At 52.2% G+C, this 20,555-nt stretch overlaps 1 protein-coding gene and 1 long non-coding RNA gene across 8 annotated transcripts in view; one reads left to right on the forward strand and one right to left on the reverse strand.

Annotated features, from left to right (window-relative positions):
- LOC105483091 (uncharacterized) overlaps positions 1-6,982 on the forward strand; it is a 75,085-nt gene extending 68,103 nt beyond the window's left edge. For all 4 annotated transcript variants that reach the window (XR_011625224.1, XR_011625225.1, XR_011625227.1 and 1 more), the window contains one exon: positions 186-6,982. This is a non-coding gene — a long non-coding RNA (uncharacterized lncRNA). The remainder of the gene's footprint in view (positions 1-185) is intronic.
- A 7,125-nt stretch (positions 6,983-14,107) lies between these two features.
- LOC105483092 (von Willebrand factor A domain containing 5B1) overlaps positions 14,108-20,555 on the reverse strand; it is a 68,490-nt gene continuing 62,042 nt past the window's right edge. For 2 of the 4 annotated variants that reach the window (XM_071099268.1, XM_011743723.2), the window contains exon 22: positions 14,108-19,855. In XM_071099268.1, the coding sequence (XP_070955369.1) occupies positions 19,349-19,855 (507 nt within the window). In that variant the 3' untranslated portion in view covers positions 14,108-19,348. The remainder of the gene's footprint in view (positions 19,856-20,555) is intronic. The other 2 variants (XM_071099267.1, XM_011743722.3) reach the window with 2 other exon arrangements.

Here is a 20,555-nt window from a genome sequence, read left to right on the forward strand (position 1 = left end):
CTGGAATGGGGCTGGAGTCCACTAAGCTCATGCCAGTGCAGTGACATCACCCTGATGCCCTCAAGGAAGCCTCAGGGCTGAGCCCAGAGCATGGACTGTCACCAACAGTGCTCCAATTTGGTGCTGATGTTCCCTGTGCAAAGAGAAGCAGGATCCATGTTTCACTTTTTTTTTTTTTTTTTAAGACTGGAAGATGAGAAGCACGGCTGAGTCCCGGAGCAGACTGAGCCACCTAAGAGGGGAGGAACCACTGCAGAGAAACCGTGTCAAGCCTTTTTGAAGTTCCAGGGGGAGAACAAGAGAGCGGAGGCTCCTGGTGGCTGGTGACAGGTGCTGATTTGTTCTGGGGAAACAGCACAGAAAAGTGACTGGAGAGGAGGCTGGGCCAGAATGGGATGCAGGCAATGGGAAGGACTCTCAAGACACAGTCCTGGGCTCGCAGGCAGGACCAACCCCCAAACCTGTCCCCCCAGGAGCCTGCAGAGCCTCTGCCCTGACAGGGGACACCTCACCTCCTCTCCTTGCAGCTGCTCTTGGCTGGGAGAGCAGAGAACAGGGGACAGGAGAGAAGGCCCCAGAGTACTGAAGCTGAGGCTGGGATAGTCTTCATTTGCCTCTTTCCTCAGCCCTTTTCCTGTTCTCTTGTCTTTTCTCTCTTTCTCTACTTCCCTTCTCCCTAGCCCAGTCTCTCACCTTTCTTCATCCTCTGGGCCTTTTCTTCTTCCTCTCTTGCCATGATTCTTCCTTCTCTGTCCCTCTTGTCTTCTCTTTTACTTCCTCTCTTCTTCTCTCCTTCCTGCAGCTATGCCCTCTTCCCTCCTTTTTCCTGTCCCCAACCAGGGCATTAGAAATGCATCCCAGTCAGCCTGATCTGATCACTGCATATTGTATGCATGAATCAAAATATCACATGTACCCCAGAAATATGTAAATTACTGCATATCAATGAAAAGAAATCTAGCTTCTTTGCCTCACGTAGAGAAAAGCCAATCTCAAGTATAAATAAACAAGCAAATAAAACAAACCACACTGGCCCCCCCACCTCCCTGCCATCATCTGGGCCTGCCACCATTTGCTCAGGGTATCTAAACATCAGCCAAAATCAAAGAAAAAGTTTTAAAAATCTATTGTTGAAAATTTCCAAAATTAAGTAGACATGCCTGTACAATAGCATTTCCCAAACTGTGACTTAATAAACTCCAGGCCTTTAAGTTGGGAGAGGTGGTTCCGTGATACAGTTAAAAGCACAGACTCAAGCCCATCTGCCTGGGTTTAAATCCTTGCTCTGCAGCACGATAGTTATGTGACATCGGGCAAGGGCTTAAGTCCTTCTGTACCTCAGTTTCCCTCTCTGCAAATGGTAATAATAATAATAATAATAATACCACATGCTTTATAAGTTGTTGTGAAGATTAAATGCCTTAAAATGGAAAGATCTTAGGACAGTGCCTGGCACTTAATAAGTGCTCTATAAGTGTTAGTGATTCCTAGAAGTATTGCATGAAAGGAAGTTTGAAAAACGCTGAATACTTCTTGGCTGCCATCTTGGAAATAACATGATAGCACATTAGAGGGTTGGGAAGTCCTACAGCAAAAAGACCTGTATGACTCTGTTTACCTTAGTAATCCTCAAACTCTTTTTTACTATAGTACTCCCAATCTCTTCTTTTATGCACAAAATCTGTCTCTGAGGACACTCTCACTTTTTGAGTGGATCACAGTTTGAGAACTGCTGATTTGGGATTATTCACTGGAGACCATGTTGAGTGAGGTAGAGCGAGAAAGCATTATCTGAGTCATCAGGAAGATGTAGGGTCAAATGCCAGCTTTACCCTCCCCAGCCACAGGGCCCAGGAAGTGTGTGGGCAGGCCCCGAGAGGAGAAAAGGCTTGCCCAAGGCCACACAACCAGTTAGGGTGAGATTCAATATTATTACACTGGATTTCCAAGCCTAGACCTTTCCATCTCCCTCCTCTTCCTCATTATCAAATAAAGGCAGGAGGTCTTTGTGTTGTTGCTGCTGGGGGACGGTCCCTCCTCATCTGCTCCCTCCCTGGTTGACTTTTCATGCCTTTCAGGACCTGGGCTGCAGTGCTCACCCCAAAGCACATGCTTTTCTCCCAATCAGAGAGAGGGAGGAGGCGAGATATCTTCAGTTTCCCACCCACCAAAAAAAAAAAAAAAAAAAAGAGCTAAGGTATTTTTTAAAAAACAGCTCCCCACATAAGCAGAGTGACTGAGCCTAATACTTTTGAGAGATGACTTGTGTGCCCTGTCCCTGGTGCTGAAACCTGGATGGGCACCTGGGCAGTGGTCTCCAACCCTGGCACGGGCTAGAAGGGCTGCTGCAGAATCTCCTGTGGGAGTGGAGGGGGGATTCCACTTAATTCTGTGATTTCAAGGTCTTGCATCTCACCTGTTGGATCAGAATCCCCTGGAGTGGGCACCTGCCTTCCATATGTTTGAAAATCTCCTGGGGGTCAGTGCTTTGGGACCACACTACCTTGGGGAGCATTTATGTAACCCAACCCTGGTCCACCTCTCTCATGGATCATTGTTTGTCAGTGATATTATTTTCTGATTTTCTGAAAAAAATTGTAATTTTGATACTCTTGCAGGAAAGAAAACTCCATGATATATTTTTCCTATTAATGGAGCAGATTTTATGGCCTGTTGACAGTTCTATTATTTTTATGGCAGTAGCAGTTTTTTCCTACTCTGGGGACTTTAGGATGCATATTCCTAGTGAATCCATATTTGTGGTCCTCTGGAGTCCACAGGAGCTAAATGAGGCTATTCTCACTCCATTCCTTCTTTTGGCCTGCAGGCCTTGTGGTTTACAGGGCTAGAATGGTCTTAATTATGTTCGCGTGTTCTGTCTCCATGTTGCACTGCTCCAGGCAGAGATGAGAAGCTTCTGTTGTGGTATTTGTTCTTTCAGGCACTTCTCTTTCCCCCTGGGATCCTCAGGAAAATACTCCTTGATGGAGAAAGAGTTACATTGAGCGTCCTGCCAAGAAAGATGCTGGCGAGATGGGGCCAGAGACCTTCATTAGCCTGTGATGAGGCCCCTGGGCTCTAATACTGGGGAGGAGGGTGGATTCTACCGTTGCATCCTGTCTCATCCTCTTATCTGATGTCCCAGATGCTAGAGCAGGTAGCTCTCAGGCCACAAGGAAGTATACGGTAGTGGTTACAAGCACAAGATTTGGCACCGGACTTGGGTTCAAATCCTGGCTCTGCTTTTTGCTAGCCATCTGACTTTGGACAAGTTTTTTTTTTTTTTCTTTCCCAGTTACTGGGCCTCAGTTGCCTAATGTGTAAAATACAGACAGCACTACACATGCCTCAACAGGATTGAGGTAGAGATCAAGTAAGAAAACGGATATAAAGTGTCATCCTATAAACCATCGTAGCTCATTACAGTCATACAAATGGATCTCTACCCAAGTGATGATGGCAAACTTTAGAAAGCATTTACATCTTATTGTGATACTCTTGGAGCCCTGCAAACTTCCACTCCCCTGATGGAGTAGAAATTGAGTTCTAAGAATGAAGATGAAGGCAGATGTTTGAGGTCATGGAAGGGCAGGGATGTATGTTCAGATCAGAGCATTGATCACTGCTCTTTCTCAGGCCTTTTCCCAAGGTAACTCTAAAGGGCAGTCCAGTGAGAAAGAAAGGAAACCATTCCAGGGTTGAAAAGGTCGCTGAATTTCCCCCAGCCTCTAGCATGGAAGCCCTTGGCCAGTATGGACCTGGGGCTGCTTGGGTCTTAGGGTTGGCCTGAGGGAGCAAAGCTGGGGTGCCCCTGCCCCCTTTGCACAGACAAGAAGATGGAGGCCCAAAGGGGTCAAGCGACTTTGCCCAAGGACATAAGGTTAGTTGGCAGCAGGATCAGGGCGCCCTTTTCATTGCACCACAAGACTTCCTTGGCAGGGTGCAATGTGTCCAGCCACTGGCTTCTGTCTAAAGAAAGAAAGATTCAAGGAGACATGGATTCATTTCTGGAAAAGTGGATTGGATTGGTTCTGTGGGGCCCCCAAGTAGCAGCAGTACAGCTAAAGAGTTAGGAACTCAGTGGCACTAAGAAGAAGCACTACATCGGTGTTGTGGTGAGTCAATAGGACTATCCGTGGTGATACCTATTAGGATACACTTTGCTTCTTTTATGAACGATACTTTAGGTCTGTGTTTATTCACATGCTAAGATGTTGAGTAAGAAAGTGAAGAGGCTACACTATTGTCAGGAATAGTAATAGCCTAAATTGTATGCAAAATTGTATACGCAGACTTCCAGTGATGCAAGGAGCTATCTGCGCAACAGTGAGCTCCTCATCACTGGAGGTGAGCAAGCCCCTGGTGGGGATGAGGCAGGGAGGACTCGGGCATCTGCCAGAGAAATGGCCCAGCACCCCGATGCCCATAATGCCCACTCTCCCCCTTCTCAATTATCTGGCACCCACTCACTGGGGCCCCCTGTTTTCCAAAGCAGCAAGCAGCCTGCGTGGTAATTACTTTTGGACTTATTAAGCCTAATTATCCCCTAATCGCATACAACCAGTAATTACTGTGGCTGTTACCAGGGGCCTACCCATGCAGTGCCGCCCTTAGCACTGGCGTCCAACACCCAGCTGGGGCCTGAGGTGGAGCTGGTGCTCCCTTCCGTGGGTTTGGGGGCGGAGGTGTTGGCTGGGGTGGGGCTGCTGCATCTGAGATCCCCAACCTGGAGCCCCTTCAGCCTGGGTACTGGCTGGTGAAGGAATCGCTCACAAATGCCAGCCCTGGGGCTACCCCAAGCTCCAAGCAGGCAGGGTCCTTCCAAGTACTCCCTTCCCAGTGATGGTTGCCCAGGCTGCCCTGCCTGTGCCCAAGCCATTCCCTCCTTCCGGGCTCTCTTTCTCTCCTCCTTTCCCCCTTCCTTCCCTCCAGCCTCCTATCCACTTTCTTTTCTTCCTTCAAATATTTACTGAATCTCTTTTATGTTCCTGGCACTATTTCTAGTACTGGGGATACAACAGTGAAGGGAAAAAATGGCAAAAATCCGTGCTTTCATGGAGCTTACTGTCTACTTGGGAGAGAGAGAGAATGAACAAAATCAGTAAATGATGCAGGGTATTAGAAACGGTTGAGTTCTATGAAGGAATAGAAAGCGGAATGTCAAGGAGGAGGTTTTCTTGGGCTGGAGGAGAAATTCAGTTTTAATAGGATGGCCAAATGGAGAATGGGGCATTTGAACAAAGACTTGGAAGGAGATAGGCTAAACTAGGATGACAGCTGGGGAATGTTCCAGGAAAAGGGGCCAGCCAGTGCCAAAACCTGAAGGTGCAAGCAGGTCTGGCACATTTGAGGAGCAGGGAGGGTGTCCTGGTGGCTGGAGCAGAGAAGCGAGGGGGAGAGAGGTGGGTGAGGAGGTCGGAGCTGCCAGGAAGGGCTGGAGGGCAGATAGTAGAGCCTGGTGGGGGAGTTTAAAAACTTTGGCTTTTCCTCTGAAGGAAACTTCTGAGCAGAGAGGTGAGCACTTTCTTTCTTTTGTTCTTTGAATCGGAGTCTCACTCTGTCGCCCAGGCTGGAGCACAGTGGTGGGATCTCAGCTCACTGCAACCTCCGCCTCCCAGGTTCAAGCGATTCTCCTGCCTTGGCCGGACGCAGTGGCTCACGCCTGTAATCCCAGGACTTTGGGAGGCTGAGGCGGTCAGATCACAAGGTCAGGAGATCGAGACCATCCTGGCTAACATGGTGAAACCTCATCTCTACTAAAAATACAAAAAATTAGCCGGGCGTCGTGGCACGCGCCTGTAGTCCGAGCTACTCGGGTGACTTGTACTTTTATAGCCTCCACTCTGTCCACAGGGATGGTGGAGGTTAAGGGGGGCAGGAGCCCAGGGAGGAGGAGCTGTAGCCGCAGTCCCAGTGAGAGAGGGTGGGGCTTGGGCTAAGCGGCAACGCGGAGCAGATGGCAGTGGGAGGAATCTGGAAACACCTTCAAGGTGGACATGGCAGGACCCTCTGAGGGGCTACATAGGAGGTGTCAGAGAGAGGTGTCAAGAATGGCACGAAGGTTTTTCCTCCACAAGTGGAAAACTGGAGCCGTTTCCTGAGCTGGGGCACAGCATGGGTGAAACAGGTTCTAGAGGGGAGGGCAGGGGTTCAGTGTCCGGCCAGTTGAGGTCCCACGTCCAAGGGACCTGTCAGCCTGTGGGTCAGAGGAGATGGATCTGGCTGGAGGTGTGCAGGTGGGAGCCCTTGACACGTGGATGACTGGGAAGCATCTAGGCGGGCTGTGCTCATCTAGTGAATGAATGAGGCTAGGAGCCACGAGATTCAAGGTCTGAGCCCGGTGCCTCCAGCGGTGAGGCTGGGGAGATGTAGGGGGGACCAGCAAAGGAGACTGGGAAGGGGCATTCAGAAAGGCAGAGGAGAAGGACAGCCCGGGCCAAGGAAAAGAAGCCTGGCCAGGAGAAGGGAGGAATCTCCCAGAGCCCTAGGGGACCAAATTTTGCTGCTTCTACTTCCCTGCTGCGTCCTCACACCCTTCGTCCTCACACCCTCCATCTCTCTCTCTCTTCCCCAACTCCCTCCTTCTCTCTCTCCCCCATCCCCTCTCCCTATTTCCTTCTGTGGCCTTCTCTGTCTCCCTGGGGCTCCTTCCCCGGGCCTCTCCCTCCACCCCTGACTGCCGGGCCCCTGGCAGCGGGTCGCAGGCCGCCCGGGCGCGGGGATCTCGGGTCCCCGCCTGCACGTGTCAATCCCCAGCGGCGGCGGTGTCTCGCCCCCAGCTCGCGGGCCCCGTGCCGCGCCTCCTGCCCTCGTAATGCGCTCTAATATTTATTTACATGACTTTCAGACTATTATTTATTAAGGTATCGCTGCCAAGTGTGCGCAGGCTAATTGCTCTTAATGTGCCCCCTCCCGGTTCCCACGGCGACGCCTTTGTGAAGGCAGAGCCAGCGACGCTCGGAGCGGGGAAACCGAGGACCGAGGGCGCGGAGGCTGCCGGGAGGGCGGGGGACCCAGCGGGGTCGCGGCGCGGCGTCCGCGGGGCGTGCGCGGTCGGGGCGCGGAGGGTGCTGGGAGCGCACGGGGGACGCTGGGACGCGGGGAACTCGGAGTGGGGGTCGCGGAGCTGCAGCGCGAGAGGCAGAGCCTGGGCTACATTTGCTGACTTGGCGTGGGGCGGGCGGCCCCGAGCACGAGGGGCAATGCTGGGAGCCCAGGCGGGGTCTTGGCGCCAAGTTGGGGACCGTGGGACCAAGGGAAGATGCGGGGAGCCCAGGCGGGATCTTCGCTCAAGTTGGGGACCTTGGGACCTAGGGCTGGTGCGGGCAGCGTGGGCAGGGTCTGGGCAGAAGGTGGGGGACCAGGAATGCGAGGCCCGGCGGGAGCGAGGACCGACGGGTGGCGCTTGGGTCTGGTGCGGGCTCGTGTGGCCGCCGGCGGACTGACCGACGGCCGCGGGGCCCGGGGAGGGGGGCGTCGCCTCTCCCAGTCCCACCCGCGTAGGCGGCGGCCTCGCCTCGCCCGGATCTCCCGACGTCAGCAGCCGCAGCCAGAGCCGGAGGGAGCGGTTTAATTGGCAGGATAATTGGCAGGATTTTGGGTTAAGGACAGCTGTGGCTTTGCGGGGTTTGTAGGAGGAGGTTGGGGAGGGTGCTCGTTGGAGGAAGGAGGGGTGAGGGCAGGGGGAAAACAGACTGAGAGACCCTCCCTGGAGGAGCGTGGAGAGGCGGGACAAAGCCAGGGGTGGGCGACCTATTGGGACAGAGAAGCAGATGAAGAGGGACATAAGATATAGTCCAGCAAAGCCAGAAGCCAGCTGGAGGCTGGAAAGACCCAGAAGGGAGCGGGAGCCTGCCACGCTGGCTTCTGCCTCCTGCCTGGTGGAGGCCCTCACCCCTCACCCCTGTTGCCGGGACCACCCACGCCCCATGCATTAGTACTGCCCCACTCTAGGCAGTCGTTGTGGTTAGGAAAGGGGCTAACTTGAGAACACTGATTCATTTAATTTTATTATTGGTACTGTGTGTAGTGTCTGCCAACTCCTAGGCCTTGCTGGTGTCACCCTGAAAGTTCTCTGGGCTGGGAATCACAGCTTAATAAAATCCAGGGAACTGTGCCCTGCCCCTCCCACCCCACTCCATAAAGATGGATTCAAAGCCAGCTGTGCAGGGGCCTCCTGGGACCCTCTGCTGAGCCACACTGGGCCAAGCACATTTCTTGGTGTGAACATGAGTGAGGTAGGCACGGTGATTTTCTGGATGGGCAAACGAAGGCCCTGAGAGGTAAAGTCACTTGCCCAGCTAGTGAGAGGCAGATGCTGGCTGGCCAGAGAGGTCAGCCCAGAAGCTCATGCATGATTTGCTACCCAAGGCCAAACTTCTGATTGATGGTGGTTGTAACTTCTTCCTGTCCCAAAGCCTGGAGGGAAGTTGTCCTGGTGGCTGTGGGACCTTCTGGCACTGAATCTGGATGCTCTGCCTGGTTGGTGGTTACTGGAGGCTCAAGGTGGCTGTTTGGGTTCCTGAGCTCATTTCTCCATCCCTGGACCAGGTGCACCCATGCTGGACTCTGCCACCTGAAAGCTGGGCTTTTTGGCCTGAGGAAGAGTCCATGTCTCCAGGAAAGCAGACACAACCTCACAGCAAGCAAGGGCGGGGTGGAGGCAGTCTCCTTCACCCTCTCATCCTTGAATGCTCTCAGGTCTGGAAGCAAGATATTTAACATACAGCCTCAGAGCTGGAAGGAACCTTAGGAGTTATCCAGTTTACCTCCCTCTTTTAACAGACAGGGAAACTGAGGCCCAGAGAGGCGAAGGGACTTGCCTAGGGGCACATAATCTGTGCACCTGTAGTGAGCTGTGCCTTCGCTGAATGATTACTGGGAGCCGTGGACAGCCCATCCCCCCATCTTATTGCAGTATCCAGGGATCTGGGTTTTACTACCAATTGGAGAGGGCAGCAGGATTTGTCTTCTGCGGGCCCCACCTGTTCTTCCAGCCTGTTTCCAGATCTTGCTCCCCTTCCATCTAGGGTTCCCTGCTGCCCTAGGGCCCCACCTCCACCATCCTAAGTATCTAGTTTGTGTGCATGGCGCCTCTGCCGTCACTTATCTCTAGCCCTCACCTCTATGTGTAACACATACGTTTTCACGGTGGCTCTTTTGAAGACATTACCTGTATTAGTCCATTTTCTGTTGCATATAACAGAATAACTGAAGCTAGGTAATTTATAAAGAAAAGGAATTTATTTCTTACAGTTATGGAGGCTGGGAAATCCAAAGTTAAGGGGGTATATCTGGGGAGAGCCTTCTTGCTGGTAGGGACTCTGGTGTCCTGAGGTGGTGCAGGGCATCACATGGTGAGGAGGCTGAGTGTGCAGATGGCAAATGTGCTAGCTCAGGTCTTCTCCTTTTTTTTTCTTTTTCTTTTTCTTTTTTTTTTTTTTTTTTTGAGATAGAGTTTTGCTCTTGTTGCCCAGGATGGACTATAGTGGCATGATCTCGGCTCACTGCAACCTCCGCCTCCTGGGTTTAAGTGATTCTCCTGCCTCAGCCTCGTAGCTGGGATTACAGGCGTCTGTCACCATGCCTGGATAATTTCTTGTGTTTTTAGTAGAGGTGGGGTTTCACCGTGTTGACTAGGCTGGTCTCAAACTCCTGACCTCAGGTGATCCACCTGCCTTGACCTCCCAAAGTATTGGGATAACAGGCATGAGCCACCACACCTGGCCCTCTTCCTCTTCTTATAAAGTCACTAGTTCCCATCCCATGATAACCTCTTAATGGATTAATCCATTCGTGAAGGCAGAGCGCTCATGATCCAATCACCTCCTCAAGGCCTCACCCCTCAATACTACCACATTGGGGATTAAATTGCAACATGTGTTTCAAAGGGGACAGATATTCAAACCATAGTATTACCCTAGAGTAGCTCTAATGTGAGAGCTTTCGGCCCAGTGAAGGCAGGTGTTTGGGGACCTGAGTGATTCTGTCCCAGGGCCTATCCCTCCCAGGGCCTCGGTATCTCCATCCATAAAATGGCGGTGGGGGTGAGTGTTTGGAGGTTTCTAAGCACCCTTTTTAGGTCTGACATCTTGGGAATGCCGACAGTCGGAGCAGCTGGGACCTGGGTCCCCCAAGCCAGAAGTTGTCTGCTGCTTTTCCTGCTGGCCTGTGAGCAGGTGTGTGATGAGCTGGGGAAAGGCAGGAAGATGTGTCATTGATTTTCCTCCTGTGTCTTGAGTCTCCTGATTCCCAGCTGCCTCCTCAGGGAGGGACAGGAAGAGTTGGGCTTCATTTGCCTTCTGGAGATGGTATGGGGAGAGGGACTTGGTGGGCAAGACGAGAGGGAACTTGCAGTCCCAGCAGTTGAGCAGGGAAAAGCAGTTCTTCCATTACCTTGGGAGAAAATGAAAAGCTCAGTAACAAATTCTCTCCTGTCTTCCCTTTACTTGGCTGTGTTAGCCTAGCCTGGTAATACCCGATACTCAGTAGATATAGAGTGAATTCACAGGTGGAATGAGCAAATGAACGCATGAATGCTTTTAAAAGACTTGACTCCAGAGAGGGTCAGACCTGGGTTTGAATCCTGCCCCATTGGTTTCTAGCTGGATGACCTTGGGTAAATTAGTTGATGTATCTGAACTTCAGCATCCTTAATTCATAACACCAATATGGTAATCTGTAGAGTTGTGAGGAGCAAATGAGAGGAATCAATGGAAAGACCTCGGAATCCTGTCTGACATTTAAGACTCCCCAGTTATAACTTTGGATGATTTTCACTAAAGATGGAATGATTGGGTCAGACTTTAACCTTGCACTTGAGCACACATATACTGAGCAGCTAGGATGTTCCAGACCTTGCAGAGGGCCTAGAGATGACTGAGGCCAGGTCTCTTCTCTCAAGTTGCTCATAGTTTGATGAGGGAGACACATGGCCCCACAGCTCTGAAATGCCATTGGGAAGTGCTTGTAGCAGGCATTACCTAGAGTATGCACAAAGGGTTGTGGGAGCAGAGGTTGGAGAGGTCCAGTCTGCCCTGGGGGTGCCAGTCAGGGAAGGCTTCCTGGAGGAGGTGAGCTCTGCATTGAACTTTGAAGGATGACAGGAGTAGAGTGTGCCCCTGGGAAATGTCCCTCATAGGCAAAGTGAACATGCAAGGACTTGGATGGCTTGTCTGGGGAAGCCTGAGAATCTGGTCTCTATCCTGTTTTGCTTTGTCAGGAGGTCTCTTCTAAGTGCCTTTCACCTAACAGCATCCTGCGCTGGAGGAGACTTCCAAGTATGATTGGAGCTCCCAGTCCGATGGGGGAGACAGGACACACATACGTGCAATAAGGTGTGCCCTGTGAGGCTGCTGCTGAGAGGAACTCCGGGAAGTGTTCGTGAGAGTGGCTTCCCGTGGAGTTTGGAGGAGGAGGGGGTACCAATAGGTGAAGAGGAGTAGGAGTGGGCCGAGCAGGGAACGACCAAGAGGTCACCTTCTCCTTTCCAGCCCCAGGTGAGCTAGTGTCACATTTTTAGCAGAGAAGAAAGACTGTTGACAAGGGACAGGAATAGCTTCTGAAGCCTCCCTTCATCCCTGCCGCTCCTCTTTCCACAGATGTCTTTGGTAGGAGCTGGCCTGGGCCTGGAAGGCAGTGCACGCCCACAGCGCCCTCTGCTGAACGGTATCAGAACAGCAGGCTTGGAGGGCGAAGGCAATTCCTACAAAGGATCCCTGGTTTCCTACCCAGTGGGGAGCCCCGGATTCTGAAGCCAGGAATGAAGGGTAGATGGAGACTGGGTCAGCACCCGAGAGGGCCTGTATGTGCAACCTGGAGGATCTTGGAGCTTGGGAGTAGCGCAGGGGGTGGTTAGTTCAGTTTGGGATGGCTGAGGAAGATGTTTTAAACAACTTTCTCTGCGATCTTACTGAGGGCTCAGGAGCTGGGGACGGCCACCATCCTGGGTATCCAGCGCCCCTCCTTCCCCCAGGCTAGGAGAGGAACCCCTCTCAGCAGATGCCATCCCAGACTACCCTTGTCTCACTTATCAGAGAGGACATGTGCCCCCTTCCGCCTCCCAGGCCCTGGATCTGGGGTTGCTGGACTTGGTGCATGGGTGGTCTGGAAGCTTCTAGGATGAATTCATAATTGGGAGATTCTAGGTGAGGCTCAGATGGAAATGAGGGCACCTGCTGCTTGATGGCAGAACAAAAGAGCTTGGCAGAGCTAGGCTGGACTCAACGTGGCATTTTCTCTCTGTTTCAGACCAGGATACAGATTAATTGAGCCCAGGGGAGCTCAGGTTTCCTGGGGCAGGGGGCAAGCAGTGCCTTGGAGGGAGTCGGGTACTGTGGGATGGAGGACCCAGGAGGCCCAGAATCCTGAACTGTCAGGCTGACTTCATTGTCTACTACAGAGTTCTTGAGCCCAGAAGCCCCAAGAACCTGCTTTCCTCAATGTGTTCTACACCCGCGAGGGACCAGGAGACCCTAATTGCCATCCCAGCAGGACACACACACACACACACACACACACACACACACACACACACCCCTGGCCTTTACAGGATGCACAGTGGAGGAAAAGAACAAAGAAGCACGTGTCTTACAAAGGGAGAGGCAGTGCCAGGTTCATAGAAGTCAGTAAGGTACAAAGGGGACGTCAGGTCCCCCCAGCAGCCTGAGCCATGGTGAGGGCCAAGGAGAGGGCTTGACTATCACAGTGACAGCCCATTATCCAGCTGAACGTCACCTAGGAGGGCCATGCATGTGAACAGGGTCTCTGTTTACCATGTCAGCTTCAGCCTGGGGGCTCCTCCAATTTCTCCCGTCGGGAGCCCTTAGCACACCACTCAATGCTTCTGGCCTATTGGGAATTCCCATTATAGTCCATTGTTCTCCCTCAAATCTAAAAAGGGATGATTGATTTTGAGGAAACAAGGCAAGTTGCTAAAGGATTTCTAAATGAGGCTTATGTTTGATTTTGGGGTCAGTCTGTGTGGGTTCCAAGACAAGACGGTGGCTGGTAATGATTTTCAAATAAATATATTTTGTGATCACGAATTGCTTCTGGGAGAAATCTGAAATATGGCAAGCAGCTCAGGACAGACACTGCTGCAGGTGCCGTCAGTGCCTTGCTGCAGCCCCTTGGCATGTTTCAGGTCAGTGCACTTGGGCCTGAGTCACATCTGCCAGCACCTGCATCTCTTTCTTTAAAAAAAACCCAAAAAATCAGTTTCATGGTTCATCTTCCTAATTTCAAACCAAATGTACTTAAAAAAATATGGGTTACCCTTTGTAATTTAGACTGTCTCTATTCCATAATGATATGTCCTGGTCATTTATTATTACAGAGGTCTTGGAATAGTAGAGAGCATATCTGGAACTTTAACATCTGCAAAGATACTGTATGCATGTCTCAATCATTTGTGCAGGGGAGGTGCCAGGGCTGAAGGAAATGCATGGTAGACATTGCATCATGTTCTCCTTTTATTAGCGCCCGCGCCTACCTTTCTTTGCCTGGCGGCTTTCTCGCGGGCTGCAGGAGCCTTCTCAGCTGGTGCACCTGTGCTAGACCAGAAGCACCAAGGAATCAATCCTCCAGAGTGGCCCTCCCCAAGGGCTGAGTGGAGCTGGTGTACATGCACCCCGTTCCTTCACTGTGAGCTTTGGGGTGTGCATCTACTCCGACTCCCAGAGTTACCAGTGGGGAGAGGGTCCACACTTGTAGCAGTAACCTGCTTGATAACCTTCCCTTTGTTGGTGTTCTTTGCATTCCTATTTCACTTCCATATTTCCTGAAGTGTGTTTTCTGGAATCACCCAAATAAACTGTTTGCACTGAATCCTTGTCTCGGGCTCTGCTTTTGGAGGAACTGCTGTGACCAACTTGTTCCAGGTTGACCGGAACTATGCCACTTTTAAAACCAAAAGTCTCACATCCTGGCAACCTTCCTCAGTCCCCGGCACACTGCGACAATTGGTCACCTTATGGGGAACCTGAGCAAAGGCAGATGTGACACGTGAAGTGAGGCAAACAGATCACTGAACTGCCAGTTTGAAAACCAAGTATCCTTGGCTTTGAGAACAAAATATCAGACACAAGGATAACTTTGTCATATTATGAGGTTCAACAATTTTTATCAGCTCAAAGCCTAGAAGAGAACAGTAGCCACCATGTACAAAGAAGCCATTTCTTTTGAGAACAGACATATACACAGCCCCAGGGTAGGATTTGCTGAGTATCAGTAGACATTAGACGGCTGACATCCAGGACTTCCATGACATCTATGTAACTGGCTACCAGGCAAGCAGGTGATGCGTATCCCAAGAAGAAAGTGTCACAGGCACTGTGGGGACATTACAGGTGAGGAGGCGAGGGCACGGGTAGCATGTTGTAGGCACTTGAGGCTCTGACGGGGACAAGCACCAGCCATGCCACTTGAGCCAAAGCCACCTGGGCAGATAGTGAAACTATACCACATGTGTCACCACAGTCAGCGGCATTGAGATGAGGCGCTTTGCATTGGGACGCGGCTGTAAGCTCAAGACAGCTGGCCCTGAGCCAAGGAGATTTGCAGCATGAACAGGAGAAAAATCCCACCTCGTTGGGTAACCCGGGGAGGCAGTGCTGTTGAGAGGCTAAAGTCAACGGGCTGGGAGCAGGGCTGGACACACAGGGCAGAGAGGTCCACAGTTGGGAGCTGTAGGTGTGGCCAGGAGCTGCTGCCAAGCCTCTGACCTTGGGCAGATCTCTGCGGATCAGATTACCCAGCTGCAAAATGCCACACACACCCCTGCCCCGGTTATTTTTACACTGGCATTGCAGAGCATGCTATGTTAGTGCTGAAGAATGTGTCCATCTTTTTTCTGTTGACTTCTCTAGTCTCTGCTAGATTGGTGAGAAAAAAATCTTCCAAGTGCCAAGGCAATGAGCACGTGCCCCATTCCTGGGGTGGCAGTACCCTTCCCTCTCCTTTCCCAGGGCACTAAAAGTATGGAATGCATTTGAATCTAGGGACCACTTGGAGATGTTATAATGTGCAATTAGACATGCATTTGGGCATTTGGACCCCTGAATGACAGGTGCTGGGGTGTCACGCAGGATCCAGCCAGGCAGGTCAATGGGGCGGCCAATCGCAGGATGGGGGGCAGGCTGTACACGGACCGGGGAGACCCCTTTCCTCCTTCCCTTTCATGGGGAGTCCCTGCCAAGGAAAAGAGAAGGGGAGCAGTAGCGTGGCCCTCAAGTAAGGGTAGGGATTAACAGAGGGCAAGTCAGGATCTAGAGGAAACTTCCAGAAACCTTTTTTGACAGCTGCTCCTGGTGAACCAACTGGAAGGGAGAAGGAGGAATCCTTGCTTTCCATGTCTCTGAAGAGCAGGTGAAAGCCCACCAGGATCTAATCTTGGAAGCAGCTAGTCCGTTCATCAACCACAGCAAGAGGCAGTGAGTAGCAGCTAGGTCAGTGAAGGCCAGGGGAGGCCATTCATTTTGCTGAGAGAGAGAGGACTGGCTGGGGAAACGTGGGTGCCGGCTGGAAACCGGGGCTGCTTATGGACAAGTCCAGTGTAAGTCTGCCAAAGGATGGGGCCCGATTTTCCTGGCATCTGGAGTTGGTGTTGAGCTGGGGGGCCTCAGAGACCGGGTTCTGCATCTGCGTGTGGCAGGAGGTTGGGCCCTCGGGGCACTCTGTTGCAGGGTCATCCCTGCTCCACCTGAACAAGGAGGCCCCCAGCAGGAACTCCCCTCTGGCTGTGCAATACCATGAGCTATTGTGGTCGTCTGTACCATACCACACCATAAAAGAGTGTCTGAAAGCTCAGGGGGCTGGCCATTAGCACAAGTGCCTAGGTAGTGCTAATGTGAGGCCACACCCACAGATGGCAGGACCATTCAAGGGCCAGTGAAGACAAACCCACTTACAGAACCAGGGCATGGGAAAATGATTCATGGAACAGAGATTCTTCAAATGCTTCTTGCCAAGCTCCAAAAAGGACAGGGACAGCACCTCGTATGTTCACTGTGGTACCCCAGTATGCCATGCCTGGCATACAGTAGGCACCCAGTAAAGGCTTTCTGAATGCCAGTGCCCCAGGAGCCCTAAGGAAGATCTAGACCAGCATTTTCCAACCGAGTAGGCTGAGAAGAGCTGCTGCTGGGCCACCTGCTCGCAGCCTGACAACGCATAGTGACATATTAACGGGTCGGGTTGTCCTAACCTAAAGAAGTTTGTCTTCCTACTGCTTCCCCAACGTATTTGCCCATAGCACGGCTTCTAATAGGTGGCTTATTCGTGTCTCATCTGAGTGTTGGAAATGCTGATCTTGTGAACCTCCGTCATTCCAAAAAAGATGAAACAGGGGTTCAGAGAAAGCAAGTAATTTTCCAGAAGTCACACAGCACACTGGTGGTGGAGTTGGGACCAATGCTTGGGTTCCTCAGCTCTCAGTTCAGTGTTTTTCCCACTGAGGGCAGCTTGGAGGCTGGGCTTTGTCATACAGTGGCATTAGCCCTTTCTTCAGACAGTACAGGGCATAAATATTCCTTTGTATGACCTAGAAAGCAAGGGCTGGTTGAACAAGTTAAACCAGATTAACCCAAAGTAAATGAGACTGTAGGGGCAATGTGTTCCCTGCTTCAGAACCTTTAGAACTCTGTTAGCTTCAATGCATGCACTAATTACCAAAGATTCTTATCTTTTCCTTAAAACGTGTCCCTTAGGTCCTCTGCCTAGCAATCCTGGTAGCATGTTTTTGAGACTGCGTGTCATCTCAATACCCCTGAAGGTCTTTAAAAATGTCTCTTGTCCAGACCTGCCCCCACAGCTCTTGGGTTATTCGCAACCAATGAAGATTTGTTCTTCTGCACCTTTGGGGCTGGGCAGGGGAGCCAGGGTTGCAGACCTCAGCAGTTTTCTTGGGCCTCAAACATGTTGCAGAGCTCTGCTGGAGCAGAGTCTGAGGAACTTTCCTTGAGAAGTGGGTGGCGTGCCCGCCACCTTGCTGGATTTCTTGTGCTCCTGCTAGGCGTTTTGTAGCGCTAGTTCTATCCTGGCAGAGACCAATTCACTTCCAGCCCTGGCCACTGTCCATGCTGAAGCCTGGAGACCCAGAATCAGACTCATCTGGTGGGGCGGGGAGGTGCTGGACAGCCCACTTCTGCCTGGTTACATAGAGAAGGAAAGAGGCCCAGAACACACACGCCACTTGCTCAAGGTCACACAGAGAACTCAAGCAAATTCACAGTCATGAAGAAGGAAACATCTCAAAGGCAGAGAGTCTGGGACTGTCAGAGCAGGAGAAAGCCCCAGCTCCAGGGCACCTAGGAGGAGAAACCGCTTGCCCAAACTAGTACTAGGCTGAGACCTGAGTCGGGGCGTTCCGACTCAAAACCTGGCATTTTTTCCATTACTTGTGGTCCAGGAAGTAGATGCCACCCCCGGCCACCCTTACCCTGAAGCTGAGGCTGCTGCCTGCATAGCTAAATACGTGTTTTTGGCAAGGGATGGGGGGTGTGCAGGGAGATGACAAAGCTCTGCTCCCATCTCCTGGAAGCCTGGAGCAAGACAGCCCAAAGCCCTTACCCGCCTTGGTGGCACTGACTTTGAGCCAACACCCTGATTGGCGTCCTGCCCCACCTGGAGTCATGATGGCCACAGTGTCCAGGCTTGCCTGCCTGGGTTCCTCCCCAGAGGGTAAGTCTGAAGCAGGGCCAGTTCACGAGGCAGCAATGGGATTTTATCTTAAGTATTCAAAAAGGCTGTGAGAATCCCTCCTGGGAGACTTGTGGCATAGCAGCAGGGTGAGATGGAGGGGTGGGGAGTGGGGGGCAGGGCACTGTATCCTGTTGGGGCTGCCTTTTCTCCCCTTGTACCCGGTGGGCGTTCTGCTGGAGCCTCCTCCCTGACTGCAGCCCCTGCTGGAGGCTGCACACCCCTCGAGTCTTCCTGAGGCTGGGGCTTGCGCCAGAGCCCACAGGACCCCATGGGTTGGTTTGATGAGCTAAGCTCTCAAGGCCTTCCCAAGAGGGAAGTCTGTGGAGCTTCACGCCAAGGTTGGGACAGGAATTTAATGAGGAGAGATTAAGGCCTTGAAGGAGGAGGCTTCCAGGGTGGATAGATTCAGCCTGAAGTCCCAAGCTAGTGGGGTTCCTTGGTGAGGTCTAGACCCACCTCCAGGGGAGTCAGTGGGGCAGAGGAGACTGGGCAGCTCAGTGCCAGCCATTAGGGTATCTGAGGCCACAGCACTCCAGTCCCCACACAGTGGGGCATCACACAGTGGGCTTGAGGGCAGGAAGCCCCTAGGGGATCCTGCCTAAAGTGTCAATTCATTCATTTCACCAAACAAATCAGGTCTCCCCTGGCCAGAGCAGCCATCCCCAAAGGCACTGCAGCCAAGCATGGCTCTCTGTTGCAAAAAGGTGCCTCTCTCCCACAGCGTGGCGTGGCTCGAGAGGCCACCCTGATCCCATGGCATGACCTACTTGGAGGTGCCTCCCTACTGCCTCAGTACAAGTGATGCAGTTTGCTTTACCCAATTTCTAAAAGTATGTAAATTAAGGTGTTGTCTGGTGTCTTCGTTGACTTCTGTGACCACGTCTGTTCTTTTGGGACTATTTTCACACAGACTGCCACTTAAATCTAACACGTCAACTCACACGGTGTCTCCTGGTCCTGCCACCACCTCTTCTTAGTGAGGGAGCCACTAATGATCTGTAAGTCAATACTAGCATGTACTAAGGAAGCTTCCTAGCCAAAACAAAAGGCCCCCGAGCGACTCATTTGAAAAGCGTTGAGAAGGATGGTTCTCCAATTGGCTTTTAAGTGGGATTTAGGGGGTCCTAGGCTGTTACCTTGGAGACAAGAGCCTGTCCTACAAGCACCAGACTGGCTAGTCTCTATGTGCCTCTGCAAGCCTGTAGGCCTGGTTACTTGCGGTCACTGGGTCCTCTCATCTGCCCTTTTATTTGAGTGGGCATTGCTGTGCCCACGTGGTCTACCTCCAGAGAGGTCTCAGGCTTCCACTGCGACTTCCTTCCCCAGCCCCAGCAGCAGTCGGCCTGGGACTGCCTGCATGGGCAGAAAGGAACTGCTGAACCGTTTGAGATCCACTCCACCTCCCTCATCTCACCCTCTTATTTTAGATGAGGAAACTGTGGCGGGGGCAGGGACTGGCCTAAAGTTGCATGGCTGGATGGTAGCAAAGTTGGGATTGAACTCAGGCCTCCTGGCTGCCAGTCCAGGGCTCTTTCTAGTAACTGATGTATTGGCTACAGCTCCAAAAGCTCCCCAAACCAGGCCGACATGACCCTACCCATCCCTCTCCTCCCCACCCTTCCCTCCACCCAGCCTCCCCCTCACCCAACTACACATAATTCGGGTTATAGCAGAGCATATTGAACTTGAGATTCTCATCCCAGTGCCGCAGAAGCACAAAAAGCTGGCGGGCAGCAGCCTTGAGTGTGCCCTGCGTGCGGCCCTCGGGTACTTCCTGCTGCTCCAGCCATGAGTTGGCCTTGGCGGCCACCAGCTCCCACTCAGTGAAGTAGGAGGCCGAGCTGTGCTCCAGCCATGCCAGCCCCACCACCGTGGCCCACAGCTTCCCAGTGTGCTCCATCACTGCCTTCGGCTCCAGGTCCAGCTTGCCCTTGGTCAGAGGCTCCAGGGAGAAGCTGTCACAGGACAGGTGCCGAGATGGGGAGCTGGTGCACAGCTGGGGACTCGGGGTCTTGGACTCAGACGGGCGGGCGGTGAGGGACACTCGGTGGCAGGTGAAAGGGGATGTCCACTTGAGCTTCTCCATGGGGATGTGCGTGGCCTCACAGAAGGCTTGGTTGAGCAGGAAGGCTCCGGAGGCCCGCTGCAGAGACACCTGTTGGAGCGGGGGAATCCCTTCAGTGGGCCTCAAATATTTTAGCCCAGGGAGCCCCAGGCCATGCAAAAGCCTGGATCCATGTTGCCTGTCCCACCCTGCCTGCCTGGGGGATTTTCAGGATACCCAGGTCAATTGAGCATCTCTATGTTTTATCCTGCAGACACTTCAAACAGATCATTCTCCAAGCCCAAGTCAACATCTTCACTACATATTTGCCTCTTGTCCTAGGTGGGTGGGCCCAGCTCGACCACCGGAAATGTCCCCTGCCATGCAGTGAACCCTAGCAGCTCTCTTTCCTCTTTCTCCCTGTGTAACCATCAGTTTCCGAGTCCCAACAGGTCTACTTTCTAAATCGCTCTGCAATCCATCACGTGCTTCCTTATGTTATTCCTGCCTCCTCTTTCCTCCCCTCTCCCTACCCCCAATCCATCTGTCCTACATACACAGGGATCTCTATGAGGCATAGATCACACACTTTTTGGAGGCTCAGTTCAATGACTTCAGTGTCTCATAGACTAAGTCCAAAATACGATCAATAAAGCTCTGCACCGCCTAACCCCGGTTTGACTCTTACCCGCTCCAACTCCATTCCCCAGCTCTCAAGCTGTGTCTCTCCTCTGGAGGCCTTTGGCCAAACTCTTCATCCTGCAAGTCTTGGCTTAGCCTTGACCTTCTCCAAGAAGTCATGCTTGGTTCT

This window comes from Macaca nemestrina, chromosome 1 (genome assembly GCF_043159975.1).
Source record: "Macaca nemestrina isolate mMacNem1 chromosome 1, mMacNem.hap1, whole genome shotgun sequence".
Taxonomy (NCBI): Eukaryota; Metazoa; Chordata; class Mammalia; order Primates; family Cercopithecidae; genus Macaca; species Macaca nemestrina.